The 27335-nt window shown below is 35.7% G+C and overlaps 1 protein-coding gene across 1 annotated transcript; it reads right to left on the bottom strand.

The window, feature by feature from the left end:
• Positions 1–883: 883 nt before the first annotated feature.
• On the bottom strand, positions 884–24023 carry LOC139302598 (uncharacterized). The gene is made up of 44 exons (XM_070926301.1): positions 23922–24023; positions 23753–23804; positions 23423–23575; positions 22627–22791; positions 22351–22506; positions 21872–22015; positions 21618–21788; positions 21176–21328; positions 20666–20836; positions 20315–20359; positions 20037–20189; positions 19170–19340; positions 19021–19065; positions 18775–18927; positions 18048–18212; positions 17911–17946; positions 17592–17660; positions 16407–16466; positions 13870–13941; positions 13588–13650; positions 13198–13251; positions 12657–12728; positions 12469–12537; positions 12264–12335; positions 11136–11204; positions 10805–10876; positions 10628–10696; positions 10437–10502; positions 9846–9914; positions 9684–9746; positions 8904–9131; positions 7837–7953; positions 7688–7742; positions 7465–7604; positions 7166–7381; positions 6489–6693; positions 6223–6380; positions 5951–6126; positions 4846–5010; positions 3323–4723; positions 3152–3193; positions 2291–2350; positions 2042–2108; positions 884–1967 (listed from the first exon to the last, which is right to left on the bottom strand). Exons 1-44 carry the CDS (start codon positions 24021–24023, stop codon positions 1897–1899), a joined length of 6075 nt encoding a protein of 2024 aa, XP_070782402.1. The 3' UTR covers positions 884–1896.
• Positions 24024–27335: the final 3312 nt, after the last annotated feature.

The following is a 27335-nucleotide window of genomic DNA, read 5'->3' as shown; positions in this document are numbered from 1 at the left end:
TTTAACCAATTCATTTTACTTGTGTTCTGCCATAGTTGACATCTTTACTGTCATTTCATTCCATACAATAGTTAAATGCGTAACACTATATATATTAATTGGTTCGTCCCTCCAAGGTGAGATACATTGGGCCTCATTCACTAATATGTGCATAGTTCTTACGTTGGGCATTAAGTTACCGTGGGATTCACGACACGTGCGCACCAGCCAATTTTGTGAATCAGAATAATTCTTCTGCAATAACTGAGGCAGTGAATGTTGTGTCCCCAGAAATACAGACTGTGGCTCAGGTAAAAATGAAATGGTTTGACATTAAAGTTGATGCGAAAAAAAGAATAACAGACCAGAAGAAAATGACCACCTGATCTGTCAGTCCAAGATGGGAGACTATTTTGAGACACTTTTTGGACAAACATCCATAAGTGGGATATTTCCAAGAAGTGAGGGTGAAAGTGATGATATCATGGCACTAGAAATTGGTGGGAGTAGCTGATCATTACAGGCCAAGTCAATTAAAACAATGAAAACTAAAACTGTTACATTTGGGTATGGACATTCTCATACTCCACAAAAGCTAGGACCGGGACACTCAGTATTTATAGTTGACTATTTTCATTATGACAATAATTGATGAGGATGAAATGTCATAGTTATTTAATACTTTTCGCCAATGCATTAGTAAATTCATAGTTTGAAATATTGTCTATTGTCTATTCAAGCCTTTTTAAATGAATGCGGTTTTAATATGCTTTGCATTTAGTTAAAAGGTGTGTGTACATCTTCTAAGACAGCCTGGCCGTCATCATTTGTGCGTACACATTGGCCTGAAGCAGTTCTAAATTTGTTTGCAGGGTACAATCAAATTCAAGTAATAAAATATTGATGCATTTTCATTCTTTAATTTTATTTTTTTACCAGCACAATGCACATTAGCCCTCAACCAAACGTCGAATGAGCAATTAAAACAACAACACAACAATGTAAATACATTACAGCCATCTGTGGGGGAGGGAGAGCATTGGAATTATGTGTGAACTACAACAAAGATGGCAGACCTTTGTATGTGTTTGCATTGACCACTACAAAATCTCAATTTGCCTTTCCACACCAATGTGCATTAGAGATTTCCTGACACAAAGCCTACAGACTGTGATTTTTATTACAGGACTTAAACTTAAATGTAGTGATTTAACAAAATGTAACTTATTGGGTGTAAATACAAGTGGCAAGCTAAGAGGCTAGCATTTAGCTGACAATGTTTTCCAAACAGTGTACATACATACATGGAGAATTTATTCACAAGATAAGAGTCATTTATCTACACCGGTACAGTTTTTATTATTGGCAAAAACATTACCAATCCAAAAGTGAATTATTTTAATTATTTGATGTTTTTATGAGTGTGAAGGCCTACTTGTCTGTACATAAGAAAATGTATCATTACTTGCGTAGTCATTGATGGAGTTATTCAGGATCGACTCATGAGACATTCATTAATTACAAGTTGCTTCCGTCACACTTTAGCAATTATACTTAGAGGCAACTGTTTCAAAAATACCATGTCACAGTTTCATTTACAATATTGTTTCACTGAACTTTACATTTTGGATATGTCAAACTGGCCTTCCTAGGGCTTCTTGTTATAGAAATGGGCACAGTAACATTACCATGCAAACACCTTATAATGCTGCTGTTTGGTAACACACCATTTTCTTCCTGTCATCAAAATTGACAATGTTTGGGGCATCAGCGTTTACAATCAACCCAGGGAATTTAAGCTTGTCATACAAAACAGTTTCAGATTATGTACTGAAAACTCTTACAATAATTGGCCTGTCTTTTGAATCAGTAATGACATAAATTGTATGTGTACAGGATTGTTGTACGATGTACTATTCATATATTAACAAATGACTCAGATGCACCAGTGCTGCTTGAGTTTGCGGCTTCTGACACACGGTAGATATCTGAAAGAAAAATAGATTGTTAATAAGCTGATTCAAATGAACTGAGAATCTGCTAATTTGAGACAACAGCTTACATCTTCTTCCGCGCAGTCGACTTATCCAGTTTTGTCCACTGAGAGAGGAAATGCCACCACTTGTACTCTATAGTATAAACAAATACATAAGTGTAAAATTAAGTGATTCCATTTTTTCATTGAGATTTAATGCAATAATGTTTGTAGCATTTAACAGATCTGTAGATTCAACTACAGGTAGGACACATTAATGGAGTATTCCTGTAAAAGTTTATTGAATAGTTTTGGGATATAAAAACAATGACTTACTCTTGTTGGATTGGAGCCTGTGCTTAATGTAGGTAACTTCCTTGAGAGGATAGAACGGATCTACAGGCACAATCAAGTTTATGTCAAATATAATAGTACTCAACTACTGTGCAATTTGGGAAATATCGGCTCTTTAAAAGAACTTCATAGTTTGACATTTTGAGAAATACGCTTATTTGCTTTCTTGGCAAGAGTTAAATGAGAAGATTGATACCACTCTCATGTATGAAGCTAAAGCCAGGAGGCAATTACACTATCAAGCTACTAATGCACATATTGTATCTTGTGTGACGCCAAGAAATCTCTATAAAACTTTAATATGTTATTTAGTGAGCTTAGGATCTTGTTGGCAAATTTTTGAACAACAGAGCCAGGCTAGCTGCTTCCCCTGCCTCCTGTCTCGAGCATCACACTTAGCGCACAGACATGAGAGTGACAGTGGTGGAAAGTACATTTACTCAAGTACAGTACATTTTATAGTACCACTTATTAATAGTTATAGTTACCACTTACTTTGCAGATTTCATTCAAAACGTATGAAAATATGATGGATTGCTATGGTCACACCACCCAACAGTGTATAAAGTAGTTAGAATGATCTCCACCTAAGCCAACTACAGTAGTTTTATTTTTGATACTTTAAGTGCATTTTGCTGATAATACTTCTACAAGAAAACAAATTTGTATGCAGGACATTTAATGGAGCATTTTACATTGTGGTATTGCTACCTTTACTACTACTAAAGGATCTTAATACTTCCTCCACTACTGTCAGAGTGATATCGATTTTCTCATCTAATTCTCAGCAACAAATCAAGTGTATTTCAAAAAAGTAAAAATATTTTTTTGAAGTCAACATACCTTTGAATCGAACAGTGTCCCAAACACTAAAATGAAGAAACCCTGAGGAAAGACAGATGACATGCACATTTCTTTATCATCGGAAGGAAAGAACACAAAATGTTTTATTAAACAAAAATATTGTCTTGTAAGCATTAAATTACAACCTTGTATTTCAATGGATGCAAATACCTGTAGTGAATTGAAGAATGCAAAGGCAATGTGGACTCCTCTATCTGTTGACGATATCATGGTTCCCACTCCCAAAGACCACGTCAGTCCAAATAAAGGAGTCAAAATGACAACACACCTTGTAATGACCACTAACGTATGCTTTTCATCTGTTTGGGCTGTGTCTCCCACACCTCTTCTCAGCATTTTGAACAACACCACAATTACAATTACAATGTTAATGAAAACTATGGTCAAGGCAGGTATCACCAAGGCCAGCAGGGCCTTTGTCTCAATCCAGTTGAGCCAACAAGCATCGTATCTCCTGATGTATCCATTTCCTGGTGCTGTGACAGCAACAGTAATCACGGCTATAATCAGAGGACACCCGTAGCCTAAACTGAAGCCAATGGCCAACATGGTTGACTTCGACATGTGGGAGAAGACCATGACTGTCCGGTAAAAGAGCAGAAGGCCTGACACAAGCATCCAAAAGAACAAGGCAAGGTAAAAAAAGTGCATAAAAAATGTTGCTGTGCTGCATGAGTTAACTGGAACTTCATAGTCCTCCCCTGGGTTTTCAAGGGGGTTCTTAGCAATAGAGGCACCAATGATGAAACAGATGTCAGCGATCAACAGAGACAGGGCAGTGTTAATGATTGAAACATGACGCATAAAAGCAGTGCTATTTCTGGTAATGGCTTTCCAAACATATCCTTCAATAATGAGACATATAACTAAGCTTGCCAGAGATATCCCAACTCCAATATAAGTGATTATATCCAAGGCTTCTCTCAGTTCTGGAGGAATGTCCGTTGCCATCAGAATTGAGAAGGAGGTGAGATGGTTGCAGCTGCAGGTTACCGTGTTGTTTATGTCCGAAATAAACGTACACCCCTCATCATCCCAAGCACCCAGATCATCAAAGAGTGTGAAGTTCCAGAAGACGCACTGTGGGTGTAGTGACAGGTTGTTGTTTAGCTTGTCATAGCTCAGAGTGACATTCTGAATTATTGGATTTACTTGGACTAGCACCACAGCAGCATTGATGGCATTATCGTTGACAGTTTCATTGCTGGTGGCGTTGAAGAGGCTGACGTTAAAGCTGGAGTTCCGTGCTGGCATAACATTGTTGAGGGTGGAGAAGGTGATGGTGGTGATAGAGACGTTGTTAATGTTGGTGTTTGGAATGTCTATGACAATACTGGAGTTCAAATCTGCCTTGAAGGAATTGTTAAATGTGGTTTTGTTGAGCAGGATCCGTTGAGTTGCAATAAAAAACTCTCCGACCAACCCATTAGAGAGAATCTCCAGTGAACCCAGTAATTCTGAGCTTGCATTGCGGGTTTCATTTGCATTGAGAACTACCCAGGACTCTCTTGCATCATTGCCAATAATGACGTCAACTGTTAGAAGAACATCCTGCATATGAAGAGACATTTCATTGTGAGGGTACAACCTCATCAGAAAGTCAAAAAGAACATTTGTTGACATAACATATATATCCTTTACCAAGAGGCTACCGAGGCGAAGGTTTAACCTACCTCCATGACAGATTGATCGACATCAGTGGAAACATTTGCAATGGTGTTTAGGATGTCAACAATAGCTGATATGGTTGCAGATGAATTTGCAATTTCTGTTTGGTCTTCTTGGACAGTTGTACTTAGATTCCCCACAAATTCTGGCACTTCCGCCTCAACCAAATCCTGAAAGAATGAAACATTAAAAACATAAAAATGTATGACAAAATTAAAAATATTGCAAACTATTCATGGCACATGCAGAGATGTTTCTATCTGACTACTAGAAGCAACAGAAAAAAGCTGTGCACCAGGCTAAAAGTTCTGGTATTAGGGATGTGCCGATTAAGTTTTTTTGGGCCCTGATGCCAATCTAATATTTACTTAAATGTTGATTAAATATGTATCTGACACATTGGCATAACAGCTGCAGCTACTAAATCTGACACACCTTATTTTTCACAAGCTTCTTCTTCCAAATACTGAAGGTTCTGAGCTGAACTATAAAGTTAATAAGCTTAAATTATTGATATGATATGAATAAAAGTTTAACTGGGAGACTGTGACTGCTGAAATTGACGTGACGTGATCATCTAGAGAGATGACGTATCACCCTGGAGGAATTTTAGGAACTACAAAAACACTTCTTCCCTCACAAATTATCTTTGTCTAAGTACAGACACCAACTGTCCTTTAATCAGACAACGGACGAGTCGTTGGCCTGTTGTCAAGTTATGCCTGCCTTACACCAAACGATTTCACAGTCGCAGACAAATTTCCAATGTCAGAGTAAAATCATGAGAGTTTTGCTGGAGTTGGGACGCGCTGCATCATCTCAATCGTTTGATGTAAGGTGATCTTAAAACTCAGTCCGAGCTATCTTCAGGATGTCTTATGTCTTTTTCTCGTCTTGACGTTTCAATAAAATTTAATTTTAAAAACTTGTTTAATATTGTTGGAAATCTTTAGTCTTGGCCCATACAAACGGTGAATTGACGTGAACACCATCAACAACAAATGCGTGTACTCTCTCCAGCACCAAACAGCTGTAAACCGGGTAGTTAATTTGGTAATGGCCAATGTAATGTTTCTAATGGGGTTGATTTGTTATCCCCAGACCACCTACCTGTGAATCAATTAATAATTCCTTGATTTGTATTATGATGCAAGTGTCCTCGATAAGTTTCCACTGTGTTTCCTGACAGACCGCAGTCTTGCTCCCTTCTTGACCTTTATCACATCCTGTGCTTGATACGTCACCTTCTCGTCCAACCCCATACTGAGGATCGTCACATGTAACACCTTAAGAGTATATAGTCAATAGTCAATAGTGTTACACAAATAGATAGTAAAAACAGCATAGGAACAATAGGGTCACATTTCAGATGTTGCTCTTACCATCTCTAAAAATGGTCATTTCTGTTGTCATTTCATAACCCTTTGGTTCATCCACCTTACATATAATTTTTTTTGTTTCTGGCTCTGATCCGCTGCAGCTTTCTATCTCGTAATCGTGCTTGATGCAGTAGGTTTCTTCATTGTCAGTGGTAAAATCTGTGGACACTTAACAGCATTGTTAATAAAATAAACTGTTAATAGCTGTGTCCTGTTTCTCAGCATGATCAGATTGAGGAGTTTTCAACATCAGTTCATACTTACCTAATGGTATAAGAGGTTTTTCTTGAAACCACCTCACTTTATAGGAGGACTGCACACAACACTGTAGTGATTGTATCTTTCCCTCTTTGCATTCAATGTTAACTTTACTCTGCAGTCGCAAAATGGGAGCTTGTTTGATTTCTTCTCCTGTTACAACTCCTTCTTGGAGGAAGTTCATTACTCTGCCCCTCAGAGTACATTTGTAACGTCCTGCGATTAAGAGAAGTCAATATTAATGATTGCATTGGTTTACTGAATAAAATAAAGGAAAACAGATACTTCACTATAGCTATAGCTGTACATATTTTGATACTGATAGACTGACAATATTTGTATGACTGTTGGTGCTTTCAGTACAACGTTGAATGTAAGATGCAGTAGCAGTGAGTGATATGGTCTCTTATTTGTTTTATGCTTATGAAGGTTAAGCAGGCAGAAGAATTCATTTCTGTTAGCTTCAAAATCAATTCAGAGAACTGTCATTTTACACAGGAAAAGACAACATTCAAGCTTTTTCACAATATTCTGATAATTCAAATCCCAAACTCATTTCACAGTATCATGAAATGTAGAACCCAGCTTTATATCGTGTATAATTGGGTAACTACTGTTTTCAAATTGATAATGATTTCTTGATTACTGTTTTCTTATTAATTAACAAAATAAGCTAGCTTTGACTTACCAATATCAAGAAGGATGACGTTGCTAACTGTAAGCACAGACTTACTGTTAGAAAAAGTTATTTTAATCCTTTCACTGTCTTTAATTGTATGGTCTTTAAATATCCACTCAAAACCAGAAATTTCTCCCACATTAATGTTTTTAGGAGGGGGCCCACACGTCAAAATCATGTTGTTGCCAGTATAAGTGAGGCTTGGAATGCTGATTGAAGTTGAACCTTTGAAGAAAGTAAAAGAGATCAGTTAGGAATTCAATCAAGTTAAACAAAAAGTAATACACTACTAGCTTTATTGAACTTACTGCTGTAAAATGCAGAAACCGAGCCAATGACTTTGGCAATAGGCTGCATTGCTTCTGGGAGTTTTTGATTTGCCTCGGCCACTTCATCCGGAATAACTTGTGTTGTCTGAACAACAAAGTTTGTAATTATGCTTCCTTCGCTGTAAAAACAAAAAAAGCCATAGTTGTGATGTAAAATGTGTATTCCTGCCTCCAAATGTTTTTAAAGCCAGAATTATCATACCTGAATCCCCTCACAAAAACACTGATAAACCCTGTGATTCCTTTATACTGCTCCTCTAACTGTGGGAGAGATATGGTTAATGATATCAACATTAGTACACCAAGAACTGAAAATACAAGTTAGAATTGGATATGGTGTTAACAATGAACTTACCACTGGTTGAATCCTTGATTCAAGCTCCTTGTATGTAGAACTTGCTGCATCATTTAACTCTGCTGTGTATTCCTTGTCTAATCTGACTAAAATTTCCACTTCGAATCCTGTTTCTTTAAAAAAGATGAAAAACATGAGCAAAGCTGTGAGTAAACATCTCCATTTTTTGTGATGTAAAGTAACACACACAAAAAAGGTGAGGTAGACAGGACACAAAAGAATATACAAGAATTTTGCATTGCCAGTGCAGATCATTGGTGTATTACTCTGAAAACTGCTAATATCCTTTTAAACTATTTTGTTACTACAGCTTTGATAGTACTCTGGTAGCTATGCCCCCCTTTTTTATTCTTCTTCTTCTTCTAAGTCTCATATCAGCAGTTAATTCCAATGTGTAGAACCAAGTTGGCAGACCATAACACATACAGTATCTCGTGTCTCTATCAACTGAGCACTATCTGTTAAATTTTGACAGATGTTAATTGAGCATCATATGCTCATTCCTTCATATTTGGAGCCATACAACTTTCGGTAAGTCAAAATGTTTTGCAGGCCTGCATGATAAAATTAAGTTGGTGCTTCTTGGGGCAGTGATTAAAAAGATATATAAGACATTATAGAATATGAAATGTCTTTACTTTTAGTGCCCCAAATAACACAGGGCAGTGTAATTTGGCATGTCAACTATATGGTAAGATTTTGACATTTTGAGCTCCACAGATACCATGCTCAAGAAATCAATGAACTCTGGAGCCATGAATGAGGATTTTTAACATACGTCTGACTTTCTAGTGCCTGAAATTCTAAACTCTTTCTGTCCTCTTCTGTACCTATACTGAAGAGCAACTGGGATTCCATTGCTTCTTCCTTAACCCAATGTAGCAATCCTCTGTGGTGCAATTAACATCACATTTAAGTTTGAAATGTTAGAATAATAATAGCCACCAAATGGCACAACGGGAACAGTGGTGTGTAGCTGATATAAGGTAAACTATAATCCATAATACAAGATAGAGTTTGTGATGGCTCATAGGGCAAGCCCTTTTTGTCAATAAAACAATACCTATAACATTTGTAGAAGTAGGCAGTATTGTAACTGAAGATGTAGTAGTAGTTGCCCTGGTTGTTGAAAGGGTACTGGTAGCAGTTGTGCTGGCAGTGGTCGTGGTGGGGATAGTGGTGGTAGCCTTGGTACTAGTAGTTGTTGTAAGGGCTGTGGTTGGAGCTGGGGTAGAGGCAACTTCTGATGTTGTGGAAACAACTGTGGTTTTTTGGCTGGTCACACTAGTAGCTGAAAATGACAGTTTAAACGTAAGTAAATTTACTTATATACAATATAAGTAAATATATATGAAAGGTGTACAAAGTTTAATAAATTAATGAATTAATTTCTCAACAATTTGTAAATACTACAAGACACAGCAGTGGGTTTTGTTATAACATACATATTTCGCATTACTTTAATTATAACAATAAATGCCTGGTTATAGCATGTAAACATATTGTATTCGTACTTGTTTTGCTCATGAACGACATGTTCTTCAGTTCACAGGGTGCATGCAGAATGAACGAGGCTCTTATGCGCAACTGCGCATTCACCATAGAGAAGCAGGTTTCGGATTCACTCCCGCTTGCGAATAGAGTTAACTTGTTCCTCTTTGAGAGCAAAATAAATCTAACAATCACTACAGTATGAGTCTGCAAATACCATTATATGACCAAGAGTTACTGCTTACAACAGAAAATTCAATTCAAGCTTTGTAATTTTAATGTATGTAATTTTGAAGCCCAGATCAACTACCGTTTCTTTTATTTTTACATTTTTAGACTGTATAAGACTTACTTGTTACAGTTGTTGTGGCAACTGTTGCTGTGTTCACACCTGTTGTCGCAACTGTTGTTGACTCTGAAAGAAAATTTATGTTAAACTGAGAGGTAAAATCTGATATATGAAAATAAATTACAGATACATTTTAAGGAAATTTGGAAAAGCAAAAGCACTAACTTGTTATAACTGCTGTTGGAGTTGCCGCTGTTGTAGCGTTCATATTTGTTGTAACAACAGGTGTTGAATCTACAAAAAAACAATGCGTAGAGTTAAATTCTTCAAGTGATGATAAAATTGCTGAGAAATTCAAAACTGAGCCCCAACTCTCACTCATTCTTTGGCTCAGTTGGTGTGTGTTCATGAATGACTCGTTCTTTGGCTCAATGGGTACACGCTTCATGTTGGGTAGCTTGCTGAACTCAGGCATGTCGCCGATGTATTCACTCCTGCTTGCGAATCGAGTTAACTCATTCCTCTTCAAGAGTTGTTCATGAAGAACAATTTGTTTGCGAATTTCATATTACTAGTATTACAGTTGACAATGCAAAACAAAACGATTCAAGGCCATAGTAACAAGTCATGGTAATTGTGAGTGTTGTAGTGTTCATATGTGTTTTAACAATAGATGTCGAGTCTACAAAGATAATTATATGACCAAGAGTTATTGCTTACAACTTAAAAATGAGTTCAAACTCAGATCAATTCCTGTTTTTTTGTGTGTGTGTTTTGTACACTTTTAGACTTAAACAATTATTTTTGAGCACTCACTTGTTACAATTGTTGTTAATGTTGTGGTAACTGTTGTGTTCACACTCGTAGCAACTGTTGTTGAATCTGGAAAGAAAAATGTATAATTCTGTACATTAGTAAAATTTGATGAATGAAAAACAAATTACACACACATTTAAAGGAAATTTGCAAAGGCAAAAGTAGAGGAAGAATAGTTTTCAAGCACTAACCTGTTATATTTGCTGTTGGAGTTGCAGCTTCTGTAGTGTTCATGTTTGTTGTAGCAACGGGTGTTGAATCTACAAAAAAAATTTTGTGAAAAAAAAGTGAAGATAAAATTGCTGACAAATTTAAACCAAATGTAAACTAAGGGAATGTTACACCATTTGTTATTTCTAAAAACGTACTGGTCACTACAGTTGTTGATGACTTTGTGGGTGATGTGGTGTTTGGATGTGTTGTAGCAATAGGTGTTATATCTGAAAAGACCATTTTTATAATTATGCAATTTAAACTGAAAAATAAAATCGTAAGTGAAGAAAAAGTACTTGCAAAATGTAAGACTGTTTACATTGTTAAATTGTTTACAGTATACAAAGACAATTTTAATATCACATATTACAGTTGACAATACACTATAACTGAGAGGTAAAACCTGATATATGAAAATAAATTACAGACACATTTCAAAGACATGGAGAAGCAAAAGAGGTGTAAGAATCATTTTCAAGCACTAACCTGTTATATTTGCTGTTGGAGTTGCAGCTGTTGTAGTGTTCATGTTTGTTGTAGCAACAGGTGTTGAATCTACAAAAAACAATGCGTAAAATAAAATCCTTCAAGGGGAGATAAAATTGTTAAGAAATTCAAAACAAATGTTAACTAAGGGAATGTTACACCATCCCTTATTTACAAAACCTTACTGGTAACTACAGTTGTTGGAGACATTGTGGGTGATGTTGTGTTTGGGTATGCTGTAGCAATAGATGTTAAATTTGGAAAAAAAACATTTTTATAATTATGCATTTTAAACTGAAAAGTAAAATCTTACAAATGAAGAAAAAGTACTGACAATTCAAAAGACTGTTTAGGTTGTTGAATTGTTTACAGTATGCAAAGACAATTCTAAAATCATGTATTACAGTGGACAATGCAAAGCAAAATAATTCAAGCTCAAATCACTTTACTCTAAAGATTTACTAAATTTTACTGCAGAAGTATGTCACTTAACCATAACTTAAACACTAAATGCCTTGGTATAGCAACAAAGGTCATTGTAACAAATCATAGTAATTACAGGTGTGTTGTTCAGATGTGTTGTAACAATACTACAATTGTTGATTTGGCAATAATGATATTCTCATCATGTATTATAGCAGACAATAAAAAACAAAATGCTTGAACCTCAGAGAAATTAATTAATTTACTTTACATTTTTACACCTAATAATTATTTTAAGCACTTATTTGTTACAGTTGTTGTTGCTTTTGTAGTGTTCACATCTTTTGGTTTTGTTGAATCTAAAAAGAATATTTTGTAATTCTGCATGTTAAACTGAGATGTAAAATTTGAAAATTGAAGCTAAATTATAGACACAATTCTAAACAAATCTTAAGAGTTACCCCTCCTATTTATTTTGAAAACCTACTGATAAATACAGTTGTTGGTATAGTTGTTGGTGTTGTAGTGCTCATATGTGTTGTCACAGTATATGTTGAGTCTGCAAAGACCATTATATGACCAAGAGTTACAGCTTACAACATAAAAATTAGTTCAAGGTAAAATCAGTTAATGTTTTTTAGAATCTTCCGTTTGTTTTTGTTTTTTTACATTTTTAGACTATAATAATTCTTTTTAGGCACTTACTTGTTACAATTGTTGTTGGTGTTATGGTAACTGTGGTTGTGTTCACACCCGATGTTGCAACTGTTATTGAATCTGGAAAGAAGAATGTATAATTCTGTATGTTAAACTGAAAGGTAAAATCTGATATATGAAAATAAATTACAGACAAATTTCAAAGACATATGGAAAAGCAAAAGTGGTGTAAGAATCATTTTCAAGCACTAACCTGTTATATTTGCTGTTGGAGTTGCAGCTGTTGTAGTGTTGATGTTTGTTGTAGCAACAGGTGTTGAATCTACAAAAAAACATAATGCGTAAAATAAAATCCTTCAAGGGAAGATAAAATTGTTAAGAAATTCAAAACAAATGTTAACTAAGGGAATGTTACACCATCCCTTATCTATAAAAACTTACTGGTAACTACAGTTGTTGGAGACATTGTGGGTGATGTTGTGTTTGGGTATGTTGTAGCAATAGATGTTAAATCTGGAAAAAACATTTTTATAATTATGCATTTTAAACTGAAAAGTAAAATCTTACAAATTAAGAAAAGGTACCAACACAATTCAAAAGACTATTTAGGTTGTTGAATTGTTTACAGTATGCAAAGACAATTTTAAAATGTATTGCAGTTGACAATACAAAGCCAGAATGATTCAAGCTCAGATCACTAACTCTAAAGATTTACTAAATTTTACTGCAAAAGTATGTCACTTAACCATAACTTAAACACTAACTGCCTTGGTATAATAACAAAGGTCATTGGAACAAATCATAGTAATTATAGGTGTTGTGGTGTTCAGATGTGTTGTAACAATACTATAGTTGTTGATTCAGCAACAATGTTGTTATCATGGTGTCTTATAGCAGAAAATAAAAAAACAAAATGATTGAAGCCCAGATCAATTACTTTATGTACTTTACTTTTTTATACTTCATTATTTTAAGCACTTACTTGTTACAGTTGTTGTAGGTGTTGTAGTGTTCACATCTGTTGATGTTGTTGAATCTGAAAATAATATTTAGTAATTCTGCATGCTAAACTGAGATGTAAAATTTGAAAAGTGAAGCTAAATTATAGACACAATTCTAAATTAATCTTAAGAGTTGCCCCTCCCATTTATTTTGAAAACTTACTGGTAAATGCAGTTGTTGGTATAGTTGTTAGTGTTGTAGTGTTCATATGTGTTGTAACAGTATGTGTTGAGTCTGCAAAGACCATTATATAACCAAGAGTTACAGCTTACAACAGAAAAATTAGCTCAAGGTAAAATCAGTTAGTGTTTTTTAGAATCTTCCGTTGGTTATTTTTACATTTTAGACTATAATAATTCTTTTTACGCACTTGTTACAATTGTTGTCGGTGTTGTGGTTGTATTCACACCCGTTGTTGCATCTGTTGTTGAATCTGGAAAGAAGAATGTATAATTCTGTATGTTAAACTGATCTGAGAAATGAAATGAAATTATAGACATATTTCAAGTACATTTAGAAAAGCTAATGTAGTGTAAGTGCTAGTATTTTCAAGCACTGACTTGTTATACTTGCTGTTGGAGTTGCAGCTGTTGTATTTATAACAAGTGTTTACTCTGGGAATGTTACACCATCCCTTTATCTAAATACTTACTGGTAACTACAGTTGTTGGTGACATTGTTGGTGTTGTGATGTTTGGATATGTTGTAGCAATAGGTGTTGAATCTGAAAAGACCATTTTTTGTAAATTATACATGATTGAATAACTGAAAAGTAAAATCAGTTTGCAAAGACAATTTTAAAATCATGTATTACAGTTGACAATACAAAGCAAAATGATTCAAGCTCAGATCATTTACTCTAACAATTTACAAAATGTTTCTGCAGAAGTATGCCACATGACCTTAACTTAAACACTAACTGCCTTGGTATAAGGAAGGCCACTGTAACATTTCATGATGTAGTTGTGTGTGTTGTAGTGCTCAATAATAGCTGTCATTTTGTAATCATGTATGAATACAGACAAAATTAATTAATAATTAATTAATTAAAATTACTCAAATAATTATATTGTAGGTACATTTTATGTTATATTTTTAAGCACTTGTTATAGTTGTTGGTGTGGGAACTGCTGTTGTGTTTACATATGTTGTAGCCACTGAAAAAATTATTTTGTAGTTATGCATTTTGAACATGTTGAAGATGAATAACTGTAACTGCAATTATAAGAAGGAACAATTGTTTCCAAGCAGTTGTTAGAAGCATTGGTGTTGCAGCAGTTGTAGTGTTCATATCTGTAGTAGCAACAGGTGTTGAATCGGAAAAACAACAGAATTTTTTGCAATTATCGTTTAATTAAAAAACTTACTCACGACAATGACTGATTTTGAAATTGTGGATGTTGTAGTGTTCAGATTTGCTGTAAGGTGTTGAGTCTACGAAGTCTCAATTTGATCATTATTTGACATATCATCTGTTATTGCTGACAATACAAACCAAAATGATTCATGCCCATATGTTACATACTGTAAACTTACTACATGTTTTAGGATACAGTTCTATGACTCTTACCCTAGTTTCAACAATAAAGTTGTGTAACAGTTGTTTTTAGCACTTATTTGTTACAAATGTTATTGGTGTTTCAACTGTTGTAGTGTTCATGTCTGTTGTAGCAATATGTGTTGAATCCGAAAAGAACGTTTTAAAATGATAAAATAATATGTCTCATGTGTAGATTTCTTACTTGTGTCCATCTCTTATTTCTAAAAAACTTACTGTTAACTGAAGTTGGTGTGGGTGTAGTAGTGTTGAGTGTTGAATCTAGAATGATAACAATATTAACTTAATGTTTTTTTTTCATTTAACACACATTACATCTAGTGGTATAACTTTTAGAAATACGAGGGTGATAACAAAACTAAATTTACTTTATTTTACTATTATTATTGACTTCTTACTGTTTACAATGGTTGGTGGAATAGCTTTGGGTGTTGTAGTGTTCAGATATGTTGTAGCAATAGGTGTTGTATCTGTAAAGAACATTTGGTAGTAATGTGTCAATGTTCATGCAAAATCATTCGAGCCCAAACAGTAATTATTTAGCATTTCTACTGTGCATGTTTTACATATTACAGTAAAAAAAGTCCACTTAAAAAGGTAATAGTACTATACTGCTACAATTACTCTTATTTGTTACAATTGTCATAAGTGTTGTTGCAGATGTAGTGGTGTTTAGATCTGTTGTAGCATCAGGTGTAGAATCTAAGTGGAATATTTCATAATTATTTATCATATGTTAAGTCTAGAATGACCATTTTACAGTTATTTATTTGTGACATAAACAATAAAATGATTAAATTAAAAGTAATTTACAGTACATATTTAAACATACTTTTCTGCAAGTAATACGGTAAAGATCACGATGCATACATTTAATGCGATGTACACTTTTCATCCACACCATTATCCTAAAATGTTGCTGGTTTAGTTGTGGGTGCTATGTTTAAATATTAACCTCAGGACTGTAACCCATCCCTTATTGCTATATGCTTACTGGTAACTACAGTTGGAGGTGTAGTTGTGGGTGTTGTAGTGTTGAGGTCTGTTGTAACAATCGATGTGTCTGTAAAGAAGATTTTGTCATCATGTGTAAATGGAATGCAAAATTAGTCAAGCCCAATGTAATGTTGTAGTATTTTGACTGCACAGGTTTAGCACAACACTCAACTGGGATTAAATCTCAAATAAACTGCTCTTGTTATTAAGCATTAGCATTTAGACATTTAAACAATTCAATTACTGAGTAAGTCTTGTGTTGGTGAAGTTGTGGCTGTTGTGGTGTTAAGTTTTGTTGTATCAATTGTTGTTGAATCTGCAAAAACATTTTCTAATAATGTGTTAGTGTTGACAAAAGAAACCATATTATTTAAGCCTATATCACTTATTACATTTTACGACATGTTTACTACACAAATCTGTCACATAAATAAAACCTAAAAACAATCCGCTGTATTATATCTAGCGCTATATCAAACATTTTTAAGGATTTGCTGGTTATTGTTGGTGTTGTTACAGCTATTTTAGTGTTCACATTTGTTGTAGCAACAGGTGTTGAAGCTGAAAAGACCATTTTTAAATATTCATCAGAGGATCAGAGGAGTGTTACTTATCCCTTATTTGTAAATACTTACTGGTCACTACAGTTGTGGGTGTTGTTGTGTTCAGATCTGTTGTAGTAACAGGTGTTGTGTCTGAAAAGACAATTTATAATCACGTGTTATTACTGACAACATTAATCCTACCTTTAACCCTACATTTTTTTGTTCCAACTATGAATGGCATCACAACAATTAATTATAAGCAATTACTTACTCATAATGTTAAAGGTCCCATATTATGCTAATTTCCATCTCTACATTTTTATTCTGGGACTCCACTAGAGTAGCTTTGCATGATTCACAGTTCAAAAAAGTCCTTATTTATCTTGCCCTTTATGCTGCCCTTCAGTTCACCCTCTGTCTGAAAAAAGCTGTTATAGCTCCTGTCTCTTTAAGGCCCCCCTCCCTAAAAGCTCACTTTGTTCTAATTGACAAATTTACAGAAGCCTACAGAGGGGCAGATGACATGGCACAAGACAGCTACAGTAACTTTGATGAATTAAATGTATTGACTGTATATCAGACCACAAATTAGACAAGAATTAGTTTGGAAAAATTATATGTTTCTGGGGGCCAGCCTCACTGATTACTGTACAAAAACACACACATTTAACTGTATTCACTGATTTTGGTGAAACTGGATCATATTTTATGGAGAAAATATTTTCTGGTTTTCCCTCTGATCTCCTCCGGCTACTCTGCCTCAACTCTCTGTGATTTAGAGTTTCCTGATGTACAGATAGCTTTTAAGTAACCAACTGCTGCTAACTGTAGCTGCCATTAGCTAGTTAGCCATACAGCTTAGCTGTCCTATTAGCTTAGCTGTGGGCAGTGTGCATTTCTCTGTGGATTGAGCGTTTTGATACTTTCACACTAATTATATAGCACCTAGACCTGCTTTTTAATAAAAGAAAGTCATGGAAATATCGCTTTTTATAATATAGGGCCTTTAAGATATGTTGCAACATGTGTTGAGTCTTTAAATATCAGCTTGTTAAAATCAATTTAGTGGAGTAACCATACACAATTGATTACACTATTATTTGCAATGCCATGCATGGGAGTTGATGATAGCAATATAGACATAAACTAAGCCAGTGTTATCTATTTATCACATTAGCTGTTGTGGTGGTTGTAGATTGTTTAACATTTAAACATTACATGAAGAAGTAAAGTCAAAGTCAATATTCTATGTGAAATAAACATAACATAACAAACCAGTTATGACAGTAGGGGTTGGTGTTACGATTGCTGTAGTGTTCTGTGTTGTTGCAACAGTTGTGGTGTCTGCGATTTTAAAAATGCAATACAACAAACAAACAAACAAACAAAACAAAGACTGTTGTTTGCTGAAATACCAACAGCACATGACAACAAGAACAATTGTAAAAAATAGTGTATCAGAGAGAGTAAGTTGAGTAAAGAGGTAGAAAAATTAGTGGGGCTATAGCCAAAAACTTGGTATTTACACTTAGTTTAGCATAAAATAAATACCTTACAATTAATACAGCTATGAAAATATATTGGTATTTCATACCATTTGGAGGAGTTGGTGATGGGCAAACGAAGAGATCTGTTTGGAAAAGAGTAATTTCTGAAAACAAACAGCAAGTGCGCATATCTTAAATGTAACAGATGTATGAAAGTAATTCAAAAGAGGCTTGCATCTCCTACCTGACAATGTCTGGCAATAAACCCCATCTGGAGGAATGGCATTGATGCATCCACAAGTGTTGTCCAATATATCATCGCATTTGCCAAAAGTGGAGCACATATGACAAGGCCAACGATACTGTTCTTCACATCTGCATTGGAATGTTGTACCATTTGGGTAACAGACTACACAGAAAATGATAATTAAACAGAAACATTAGTACATAAATGTAAGATGGCATACTTGGCAATGATTTTCATTGTGTGCTAATTAATTCGGTCACAGTTTGCTTTCTTAGTTATGTGTTTAGTCCATTCAGTCATTTGTGTTTCATGTTTCCTGTTTTTATTTGTGTCTTGGGTCTTGTTTTCCCTCCCTTGTTTAGTATATAGTCTGGGTCTTCCCGTCATTCCTTTGCCAGTTCGTTGTATGTTATGGTGCTGTGCGTTTTATGTCTTGGCTCCCTGTTTCCTATTTTCTTCCTGCATTTCCTGTTTTGGATCTTACGTTTGGGACTTTTTAACAGTTTATCGGACTTTTTGATTCTTACCTGCTCCTTGTCGGTCTTGTTTGCCTGCTTGGACTGCTTTCCCAGTTTTGACCCCTGCCTGTCTTACTATCCCGTAAGCCTTTGTGTCTCTTGTTAATGAATTCACTGAACCGAATTCGCCTACTGTGTCTGCATTTGGGTCCAATCCCTTGCCCGCACTCCCAACCTTGACAAAATGGATGCGTTACTATTCTTACCTGTAGAAATGTTGACATCAGAGATCTGTATGTGATTGTTGATGGTGACGGGGTAACTGATGTTGTTCAGAATGGTCCTCAGTTGATTTATTACTGCAACATCTGAGACGTTCAACTCAACAGAAATGAGGTATTCATAAACAATGGGTGGACCTGTGGGGATATATTAAAAGGAATATGAGATAATGTAGCTAGATGTTTGGTATTTATGTTACAATAATTGATTTAGCACTGTCTTAGTCTTACTTGTTGGTGATGGAGAGGGTGTTGTAACAGGACAAGTTGTAAAGTCTGGAGGAAAAGGAGAAAAGTATCATAGCTGAAAAAGAACACATTTTGAGACACTTCTACCACTTTATGCTTATTTCCACATGACTAGTTCAAAACTTGCTTACTGTGCTGATCCACAGGCTGACAGTATTGTCCATCAGGAGGAATGGCATTGATGCATCCACACGTGTCATCAGTGATGTTGTCACAGGATCCGTACAGGAAACACTGGTCACATGACCAACGATATTGATCCTCACATCTGCACTGGAACCCACCACTGCTCGGAGAGCAAACTGGGGATAGTGATTGAACATATGAGGATTATCTATAAAGAAATCTTGTATTGTTTTTGCACAAAGAAACTTGAACTTATGCATAAAATTATGCATGGTATATAAATGTGATCACCAAATGTAGTAATCTTAGTGAAAACACTAACATTTGAGACTGATTTCATGCTTGCAAATGTAAATTCTAGGCTTTATGTAGAATGTGAAATATACAACAGATGGCAAGTGCTGCATTGTTATCAAGCAAAGTTCCCTATCAATGGGAAATGAACCCGCCCATACCCGTACTGGTTGGTCCATTAGACCAGAGTGGATCTTAGATTAGACACCATCGGAAGATGACAAAAGGTGCAGAAGATGGCTAACACACAAATGAGCGATTAAGGCAAACCAGTGTATTCAACCTCTATGAAATATTCTTTTTCATCAGAGTCAACAGTGATTCTCATTGAATGATGTGTCTCCGCGAATTTGAAATTAAGAAAAAAGTTGTTGTTTTGCTTTAATTGTTTTTTAAAGCAAAATATTTACACAAAGGAACTTGGCATATACATTCTGGTCCCATTCTTCTGGTCACTCAGTGTACTGTGTATTGTTTGTGTGCATGCAAAATAAACTTTGCTTTGCTTACACTGGGTAGAGAATTGTTTTCATACCTTCCAACACTGAAATTATAATTGATTCAGTTATTATTTTCACCTGTAGAAATGTTGACATCAGAGAGTTGTATGTGGTTGTTGATGCTGACGGGGTAACTGATGTTGCTCAGAATGGTCCTCAGTTGATTTACTGCTGTAACATCTGAGATGTTCAACTCAACAGAAATGATGTATTCATAAACTACGGGAGGAGCTGCAGGGAGACATTAAAAGAAACATGGCATAATAAAATGTGTGGGTGTTAAAAACACAAAAGTATTGATTTTGACGATAATTTTAATGTTCTTCATATATTAAATGCTGTATTCTTAGTCTTACTTGTTGGTGATGGAGAGGGTGTTGTAGCAGGACAAGAGGTGAAGTCTGTAAGGAAAAAGAGAGTTGAAAAGTAGTTGCTGAATGTGAACACATGTCGACACACTTTTATTTTCTGGGGTTACGTTGGGCGAAAAACAACCATGTGTGTTCATCTCATTCTCCATCTCAAAAGAAAAGGCCTCAAAAGATACTTGTAATTAAATCAATAATACCCTTTACCTTCTTATCAGGCCTCAAATAGTCATGTATAGTGAAGAATTATTTGTGAAAAAAAAGAACTGTCATAATACTTTTTTTTGCTCACAGGCCATTTCTTTTACAAAACAATATATTTGATGGAGCACAGCTTACTGTGCTGATCCACAGGCTGACAGTATTGTCCAACAGGAGGAATGGCATTGATGCATCCACACGTGTCATCAGTGATGTTGTCACAGGATCCGTACAGGAAACACTGGTCACATGACCACCGATACTGATCCTCACATCTGCACTGGAACCCACCACTGCTCGGAGAGCAAACTGGAGATGAAAACACATAATGAATTTAATTAATGAAGAAACTTCATGTTCAATATAAAGCTGTAAAATCAAGCATGATGTGTGTAGCTGTTTATGAGTTTTTCTAACTGTGACATATTGATATCTGGCTGTTAATTTGAATAATAAGCCAGAAATGACTGTGCATGAACAAAGTAAAAGCAGATGTAATTTGTTTTTAGTCAAAGACCACACTGGAAATGAGACTATAGCTTCAAAATATCATATGTCCGGGTTACAATATAGAATAAAAATGTATTTGACATATTTACTGTACAAAAGCTCTGAATCAAGTAACCCAAAATGAAAAATTAGCTGTACCTGTAGAAATGTTGACATCTGAGACTTGTATGTGGTTGTTGATGGTGATGGGGTAACTGATGTTGCTCAGAATGGTCCTCAGGTAATTTATTGCTGCAACATCTGAGACGTTCAACTCAACAGAAATCAGGTATTCATAAACAACTGGAGGAGCTGCAGAGGCAGAAAATAAAGTGGACACCTTAACTCAGTTTGATCACATTAACAGAAAAGAAAAGTGTGACAGAAATCAAATTGATTCTTGTTTATGTGTGTTTTTTTCCTGATTAAAACCAGCAGCATCTTTTTAGTTTTACCTGTTGTTGGTGAAGTTGTTGTCAGAGGACACACTGAAAAGTCTGTAGACAGAAACAAAGATTTGTTGGTGAAAAGTTGTCAAAGTTTAAAATAGTAGAAAATATTTTAAAAACCTAAAAAATGACTGTGTGACCATAGTACTCACTTTGTTGGTGTATTGACTGACAGTACTGTCCATCTGTGGGAACAGCTTCGATGCACCCACATGTGGTGTTTGTATCACCATCACATTTCCCATAGGTGGCACACTTGTCACAAGGCCAAAGGTAGTCATCCTCACAGCGGCACTGGAACCCAGTGCCATCTTGACTGCAAACTTTAAAAAGAACAACAACACATTTCTCCTGTAAAAAGGTCAAAGATAGACACCACAATAACTCGTAGTCTCTGAGGGCTTACCTGTAGTGATATCAGCATCTGAAATGTTTATTTGCGTGCTGATTCGGACGGGGAAAGGGATATTTTTCAAGGTGTTTCTCAGTTGATCTGCGCCTGTAGTGTTCACTTCAATGAAGATCTGGTATTCATAAACAACTGGAGGCACTGTTTGAGAAAGAAGGTGTAATTAGAAACAATTTTTTGGTCATCATTTTGATCCAAATCTAGGTTAAGTGATGACACATGAGTTAACTCCATTTGCTGAATGAAGACTGTGAGATGCAGTTGAAAGCTCTGAATGCTAGTGGACCTATGATCTTTTTTTTTTTTTTGGATATGCCGGTCAAGAATGAACTGCCATGCTTGTAGTTTTTTTTGCATTTCTTCATGTATGTAGTCTCACATGTAGAATATGAGGTCATCTTCAGTTAAAATCACATCATTCATTTATTTTTCTGATAATCCCACAGAGATTACAGGGCCAGGAATTATCTTCTTACCAGTAAATATTATGTCAATTTGTGTGATGTTGATTGTGTCGTTGAGTCTAACAGGGAAACTAATGTTCTCCACAATGTCCCTTAATTGTTCTATGAGTGCAATGTCACTGACGATGACTTCAACTTCAAGTTTGTATTCATACTGCTGGACAGCTTCTAGCAGGCAAAAGAAAAACAAGAAAAAGCATTTAATTATATATTTCAAATATGCATCAAGATGCTGTTGAAATGTTTAAGTACACCTTTAATAATAAGCCTTAAATAAGTCTCCATCACCTGTCTTTGGCTGACAGTATTGCCCATTAGATGGAATGCTGTTGATGCACCCACATGTGTCGTCAATGATCTCATCACAGGCTCCGTATGTAATACAGTTTTGATATGACCAAACATACTGATCCTCACATACGCACTGGAAGTTGGTACCGTTTGGGTAGCACACTAAAAAAACAAAAGCAAACTAGTCAGTGATTAAAGGTCTTAAGATATATGCAGTAGTTTAATACATTCACAGGCTACTTGACATGCACTGCACACTTGGCTGAGAACTATGAGTAAAATGAAACACAATTATTAGATTAATCATTGATAGGCCACCTATGTTTGGTCACTGCAGTCACTGGCCTGGGTAAGTTCTCCTACTCTGCCCAGTGATGCAGGTTTTTATATTGTTCACAGGCCTTGATAGTATCCTGTCTGTGCTTCTGTTGACATACAGCGCTGTTGGTTCTGTAATCCAGTTCACCTGATTTCAACTGAAACAATGACTGAGGTTCGAGAGCAGATTATCTTTGAAGGTATTTAAACATGCAGAAGGACAATGAATTAGCTACAGTTCCTACACTGTTTACCCAGTCTGAAAGTAAACCTCCTCAAATTAAATGTGAAAGCCAGCACTTTAACCTGGTAACAGATATAATGTGCTGGACCAGAAAGCCAAAACACTGTGTGAATGTCCAAGTGGGTACAGCCTGCACTACTGTCCTACTACAGTACTACTAAAAGTTTTTATGTTACTTCATACTTCTTTATACGTCCATGGTGTTCAGACCAGAGGAAGCTCCATTCTTACCTGTGGTGATGCCAATGTGTGTGAAATTCACAGCGGGACCCAAGGCCAGGGAAAAGCTGCCATTGTCTAGGAGACTCCTCAGGTAGTGCACTGTCTCAAGATCTGTAACATTCAGCTCCACATCTACTGTGTACTCATTCTGAGCTAGTGGTGCTGTGGGAAAAATACAACATGATTTAGGGTCTCTTTTTTTTGGTTTCAGGACTTATCACTGTAGAGAGATCACTGTGCATATAGTTTAGATGTGGTGCTGAAGGTAAATCTTAAATGTGTTTCCTGTGAGGGCTGATAGTACTTTACTTTTCAATAATATTAATTAATCGTACTAACCATTTCTTTTCTCCCTGGTGTGAGGTAGAAGTTGTTCTTCGTCAAAGTGCACCTGAGATAAAAATAATGGTATCAGGTTCAAATAATTGCTTTGTGTTATTTATCAAAACCTGTGATCTGGCTCAAGTCCCATATTTTCTGTTCAGTATCGTAAACACAGCGGACTTACCGGTAAAGCCGGACTTGAAAATTCAATGAAGTTCCCTGTTTCCGAAATAATAAATGTCAATAGAAGGGCAAAGATGGTCAAGCCATTCTTAGATATTGCCATTCCTTTCAAGAAAGGTGGAGAGGGACAGAAAAAAAACAAGTAATTATATAGTGATTCCAGCCAACTTTACATTCAAACTTACACAGACAATGGGTGTGGAACTTCTCACATTAGTCATAACTCCGTCATCTACTACTTAACAATCAGTCAAGCAAATTATTAATGCATGTAGGATTTCTTAATTAGTATATCATTACATGTTAATCATTTACCAGCTTTGTTATCAAAATTCCAAACTTTGGGCTCGTCGAAATCTCTATGGGCTTTGAAACGTGACACTAAGGGGAAATAAGTGGTGTGAATTTTTGGTTTCTGCCTGACAATGTGCAACATCTGTATTGGCGACTTAAAATAGTTCCTTGTGTCACTTAAAACACATCGACAGGCAACTTTGCTGCATCTGTGATTTTAGTTACTCTGTCGTGACTTACAAGGTAACATACGGGGTGTTGAGGTTGCAGCACTACCTGTGAGTCCTGACAGTTGTCTCTCCATTTGTGGTGATAGCAAATGAACAGACTAACGCTAGCTAGACCCCAATGCTTTGTGTAATGTGAGTCAATCACAACAGTGTGTGGGAGCTGCCGATGACTCAGCAAGTGTTGAAAACAAAAAGTAATGTCAAGTGGGAAGTGCTAACATTTGCAAGCCATACAAATACAAACTGTTGACAGTTTCCCCAGAACTAATTCTTCTGTAGTAAATAGAAATTTCATTCAACTGTTGTACTGGGGCTGGTGGCAGAGACAGAGATCCGAAAAACCAAGAAAGATAAAACCATAACTGTCTGCATGGCCAGAGAGTGAGAGTACATTTTTTTTTGTTGTTTGGGTAAACGCAGGCCACACAGACGTCAGGCCTGTTTGTGCTCCTGGCCCATAGTGTGACGTAGATATCTGTGACGTAGATTTTAATTTGGACACAATAAACACAAACCTCACATTGTTTTCGTCTATACACACCTTTAGAGACGTGTCCCCTTCAAGGTAACTTTTAATTGCACTGGACAGAGAAGCTTCCACATACTGTTGGCTGTGAGTCAACAAGATGGTGTGTTGCTGGACGGCACAACAGCAGAAGATTTATCATTCTTTAAGATGCCAGAATGTAGACCTGTTCAGAATTAGAAGTGAGTGTGAGATGCATGGAGGTACTTCAATGACGATACTTAGAAATGTATGTAAAAATGAATGATTTAACAAGGCTCAAAGACATGATGTGTACTGTCAGCATTGTCATGGCAGAGAGGACATTAATGGCAGTGACAGCCATTAGAAGGCATTAGTGTGAGGGAACACCAGTTGGTTCACAGGTGCAGTGCTTAACAAAGGACCTGTTGTCACATGATTTAAAGTCTGATTAGTCTCTCTCTGTTGTGAGATAAAAAAATATCTTCAAGACTTCCGGCATTTTACGTCCGCCAGTCACAACAACCTCCACCTCACTTTTGTCAGGACTGAGATATATTTAGCAGATTATGGAACCCAGAAACTGGCAAAAAGCAGTGAAAGGTTATCAGAAACTACAATGTTTTGATTAGTGTTAACTAGCTAACTTTGTTAGTGTTAGCTTGCTAGCTAAAATGATTTAGCTACTTTTACAAACTGTACAGTGAAAGTAATGTGCCACGGACACTGCTTACACATTCAGAACTCAGACACTGAAATGAAATGGTGGAAAGCAAATATAGTGACCTATTTAGTAAATAAGGAGTTATTTTGGACACAGCAATACTCTTGATTTGCACGCTTACACACACTCACACACACACACACACACACACACACACCCTGGCCTGCAACAATTCCTGCCTAGTCATACATGGACACACTTCTCTCGTTATCATATAAGCATTAGGGAAATTGGAAATTAGTTTTAATAATAAAAATAAAAGATTACCACCGCTTTATATTTCTTTTTACGCTCCATTTTAATTATTATTATCAATTAATTAATTATTATTACTGACATTTTGTCAGTTTTGGGGCTGCATATCAGATATTCGTAAGCAAAAGTTTTAAAGATGAGATTTGCTCATTATATATAAACATTTTCAGTAAGTGAAGTAGGAGAAGAAGTTTTGTAGGAGAACAGGTCACAGGTGTGATATAGAGAACCCAAATCATCATGGAGTTAGGCTTTAACAATAGTTGTTTGATATTCTCTGCCAACTTGTTGGTCATGTTGCTGCCTTCCTCGCTAAGTTTCCCTTGAAAAATATAGTCTTGGTATTAGATGAAGTCCCTGGGAATATAAAAGTTCTGCCTTTCTCACTGGACATATGCTTCCATCCATCCATCCATCCATCAGAGAGATATATATCGTCACCTTCCTAAAATAATGGCCTATGTCATTTTTTGACAAAAATGATTTTTTTGCCTAAATCACCTCCTCATGATGCTGGCCACCTCTGGTAAAATCGCCTGCATCCTCAGTTGAACAGATCATGCGAGTCTACCCCTGTAGTATAATGGCCTGAGTGTCAAGAGTGTGACTTAAGCCATTTTATTTTGCCTAATTCAAAAGACAATGTGACTTAGGCAATTTTACAAGCTTTTCAAGATGGCGGCTGCTTCAAGAAGAACGAAAATCTACCTAGCCACTGAAGTTATTTCAATGATTCAGGGCTCGTCCCCTATTGGTAAGTGATGAGGTTTACTATAATATAGGCTAGGCTATAAATATTGCGTAGTTATTTAGTCTTTTTATTCAGTCTTTTTAGTCAGCAAAATAACTAAGTCCATGAAGCTAGCATTTAGCAAAGAGTGGAAAGGCTCCAGGATCTGTGGCTGTTACAAGTGAAAGGCTTTCTGTTAACTATTTTCTGTCTTTTCAAACAATATTTCATCTACAGTTTTTTCCACATTACATGATCTAATTAAGAAAGATTTGAATACCGTATTGTAATCTAACAGCTAGAAATTATGTGTATTACAAAAACATTACAAAGGATCCTCTTTACTTTTGTGTATTTATTTAATGAAAATCTCACTTGAACACAATATTAGTAATCAGAGTTGAAGGTTTGAAATTGCTTAAGTCACAAAGGCATGTTCAAAAATTTAACCTAAGTCATTTATTCCTCTTATGTTATATAATTGACAGACATTGTTATTAGTATGTCAATAGTCATCTATTGTCATAACCTTTTTGAGTGAAATTATTAATAAATATCATATATTCAATATTTGGTTCAATTTTTTGTGTTTTCTGAAAAACCTGAAAAAATGACTTAGGCCATTATTTTAAGATGGTGTCGATATGTTAAAATCAAAACCATATCAGTGTCTAATGCTCTAATCTTTAGTCATT

Source organism: Enoplosus armatus, chromosome 19 (genome assembly GCF_043641665.1).
Source record: "Enoplosus armatus isolate fEnoArm2 chromosome 19, fEnoArm2.hap1, whole genome shotgun sequence".
NCBI lineage: Eukaryota > Metazoa > Chordata > Actinopteri > Centrarchiformes > Enoplosidae > Enoplosus > Enoplosus armatus.
The sequence above is the reverse complement of the archived record's forward strand: the minus strand, read 5'-3'. Positions and strand labels throughout refer to the sequence as shown.

Bases quoted from the DNA above. Each gene is read 5' to 3' on its own strand.
- LOC139302598 (XM_070926301.1), bottom strand. From the start codon at position 24,023: ATGGCAATATCTAAGAATGGCTTGACCATCTTTGCCCTTCTATTGACA. The intron at 13,252-13,587 runs GTGCGTAAAAAG...TATTATTTTCAG, and splicing joins ACCGACAACAATTGTAACAA to ATTCAACAACATCAACAGAT. The intron at 12,729-13,197 runs GTAAGTGCTTAA...TGTTTTTTCCAG, and splicing joins ACCTACAACAACTGTAACAA to ATTTAACATCTATTGCTACA.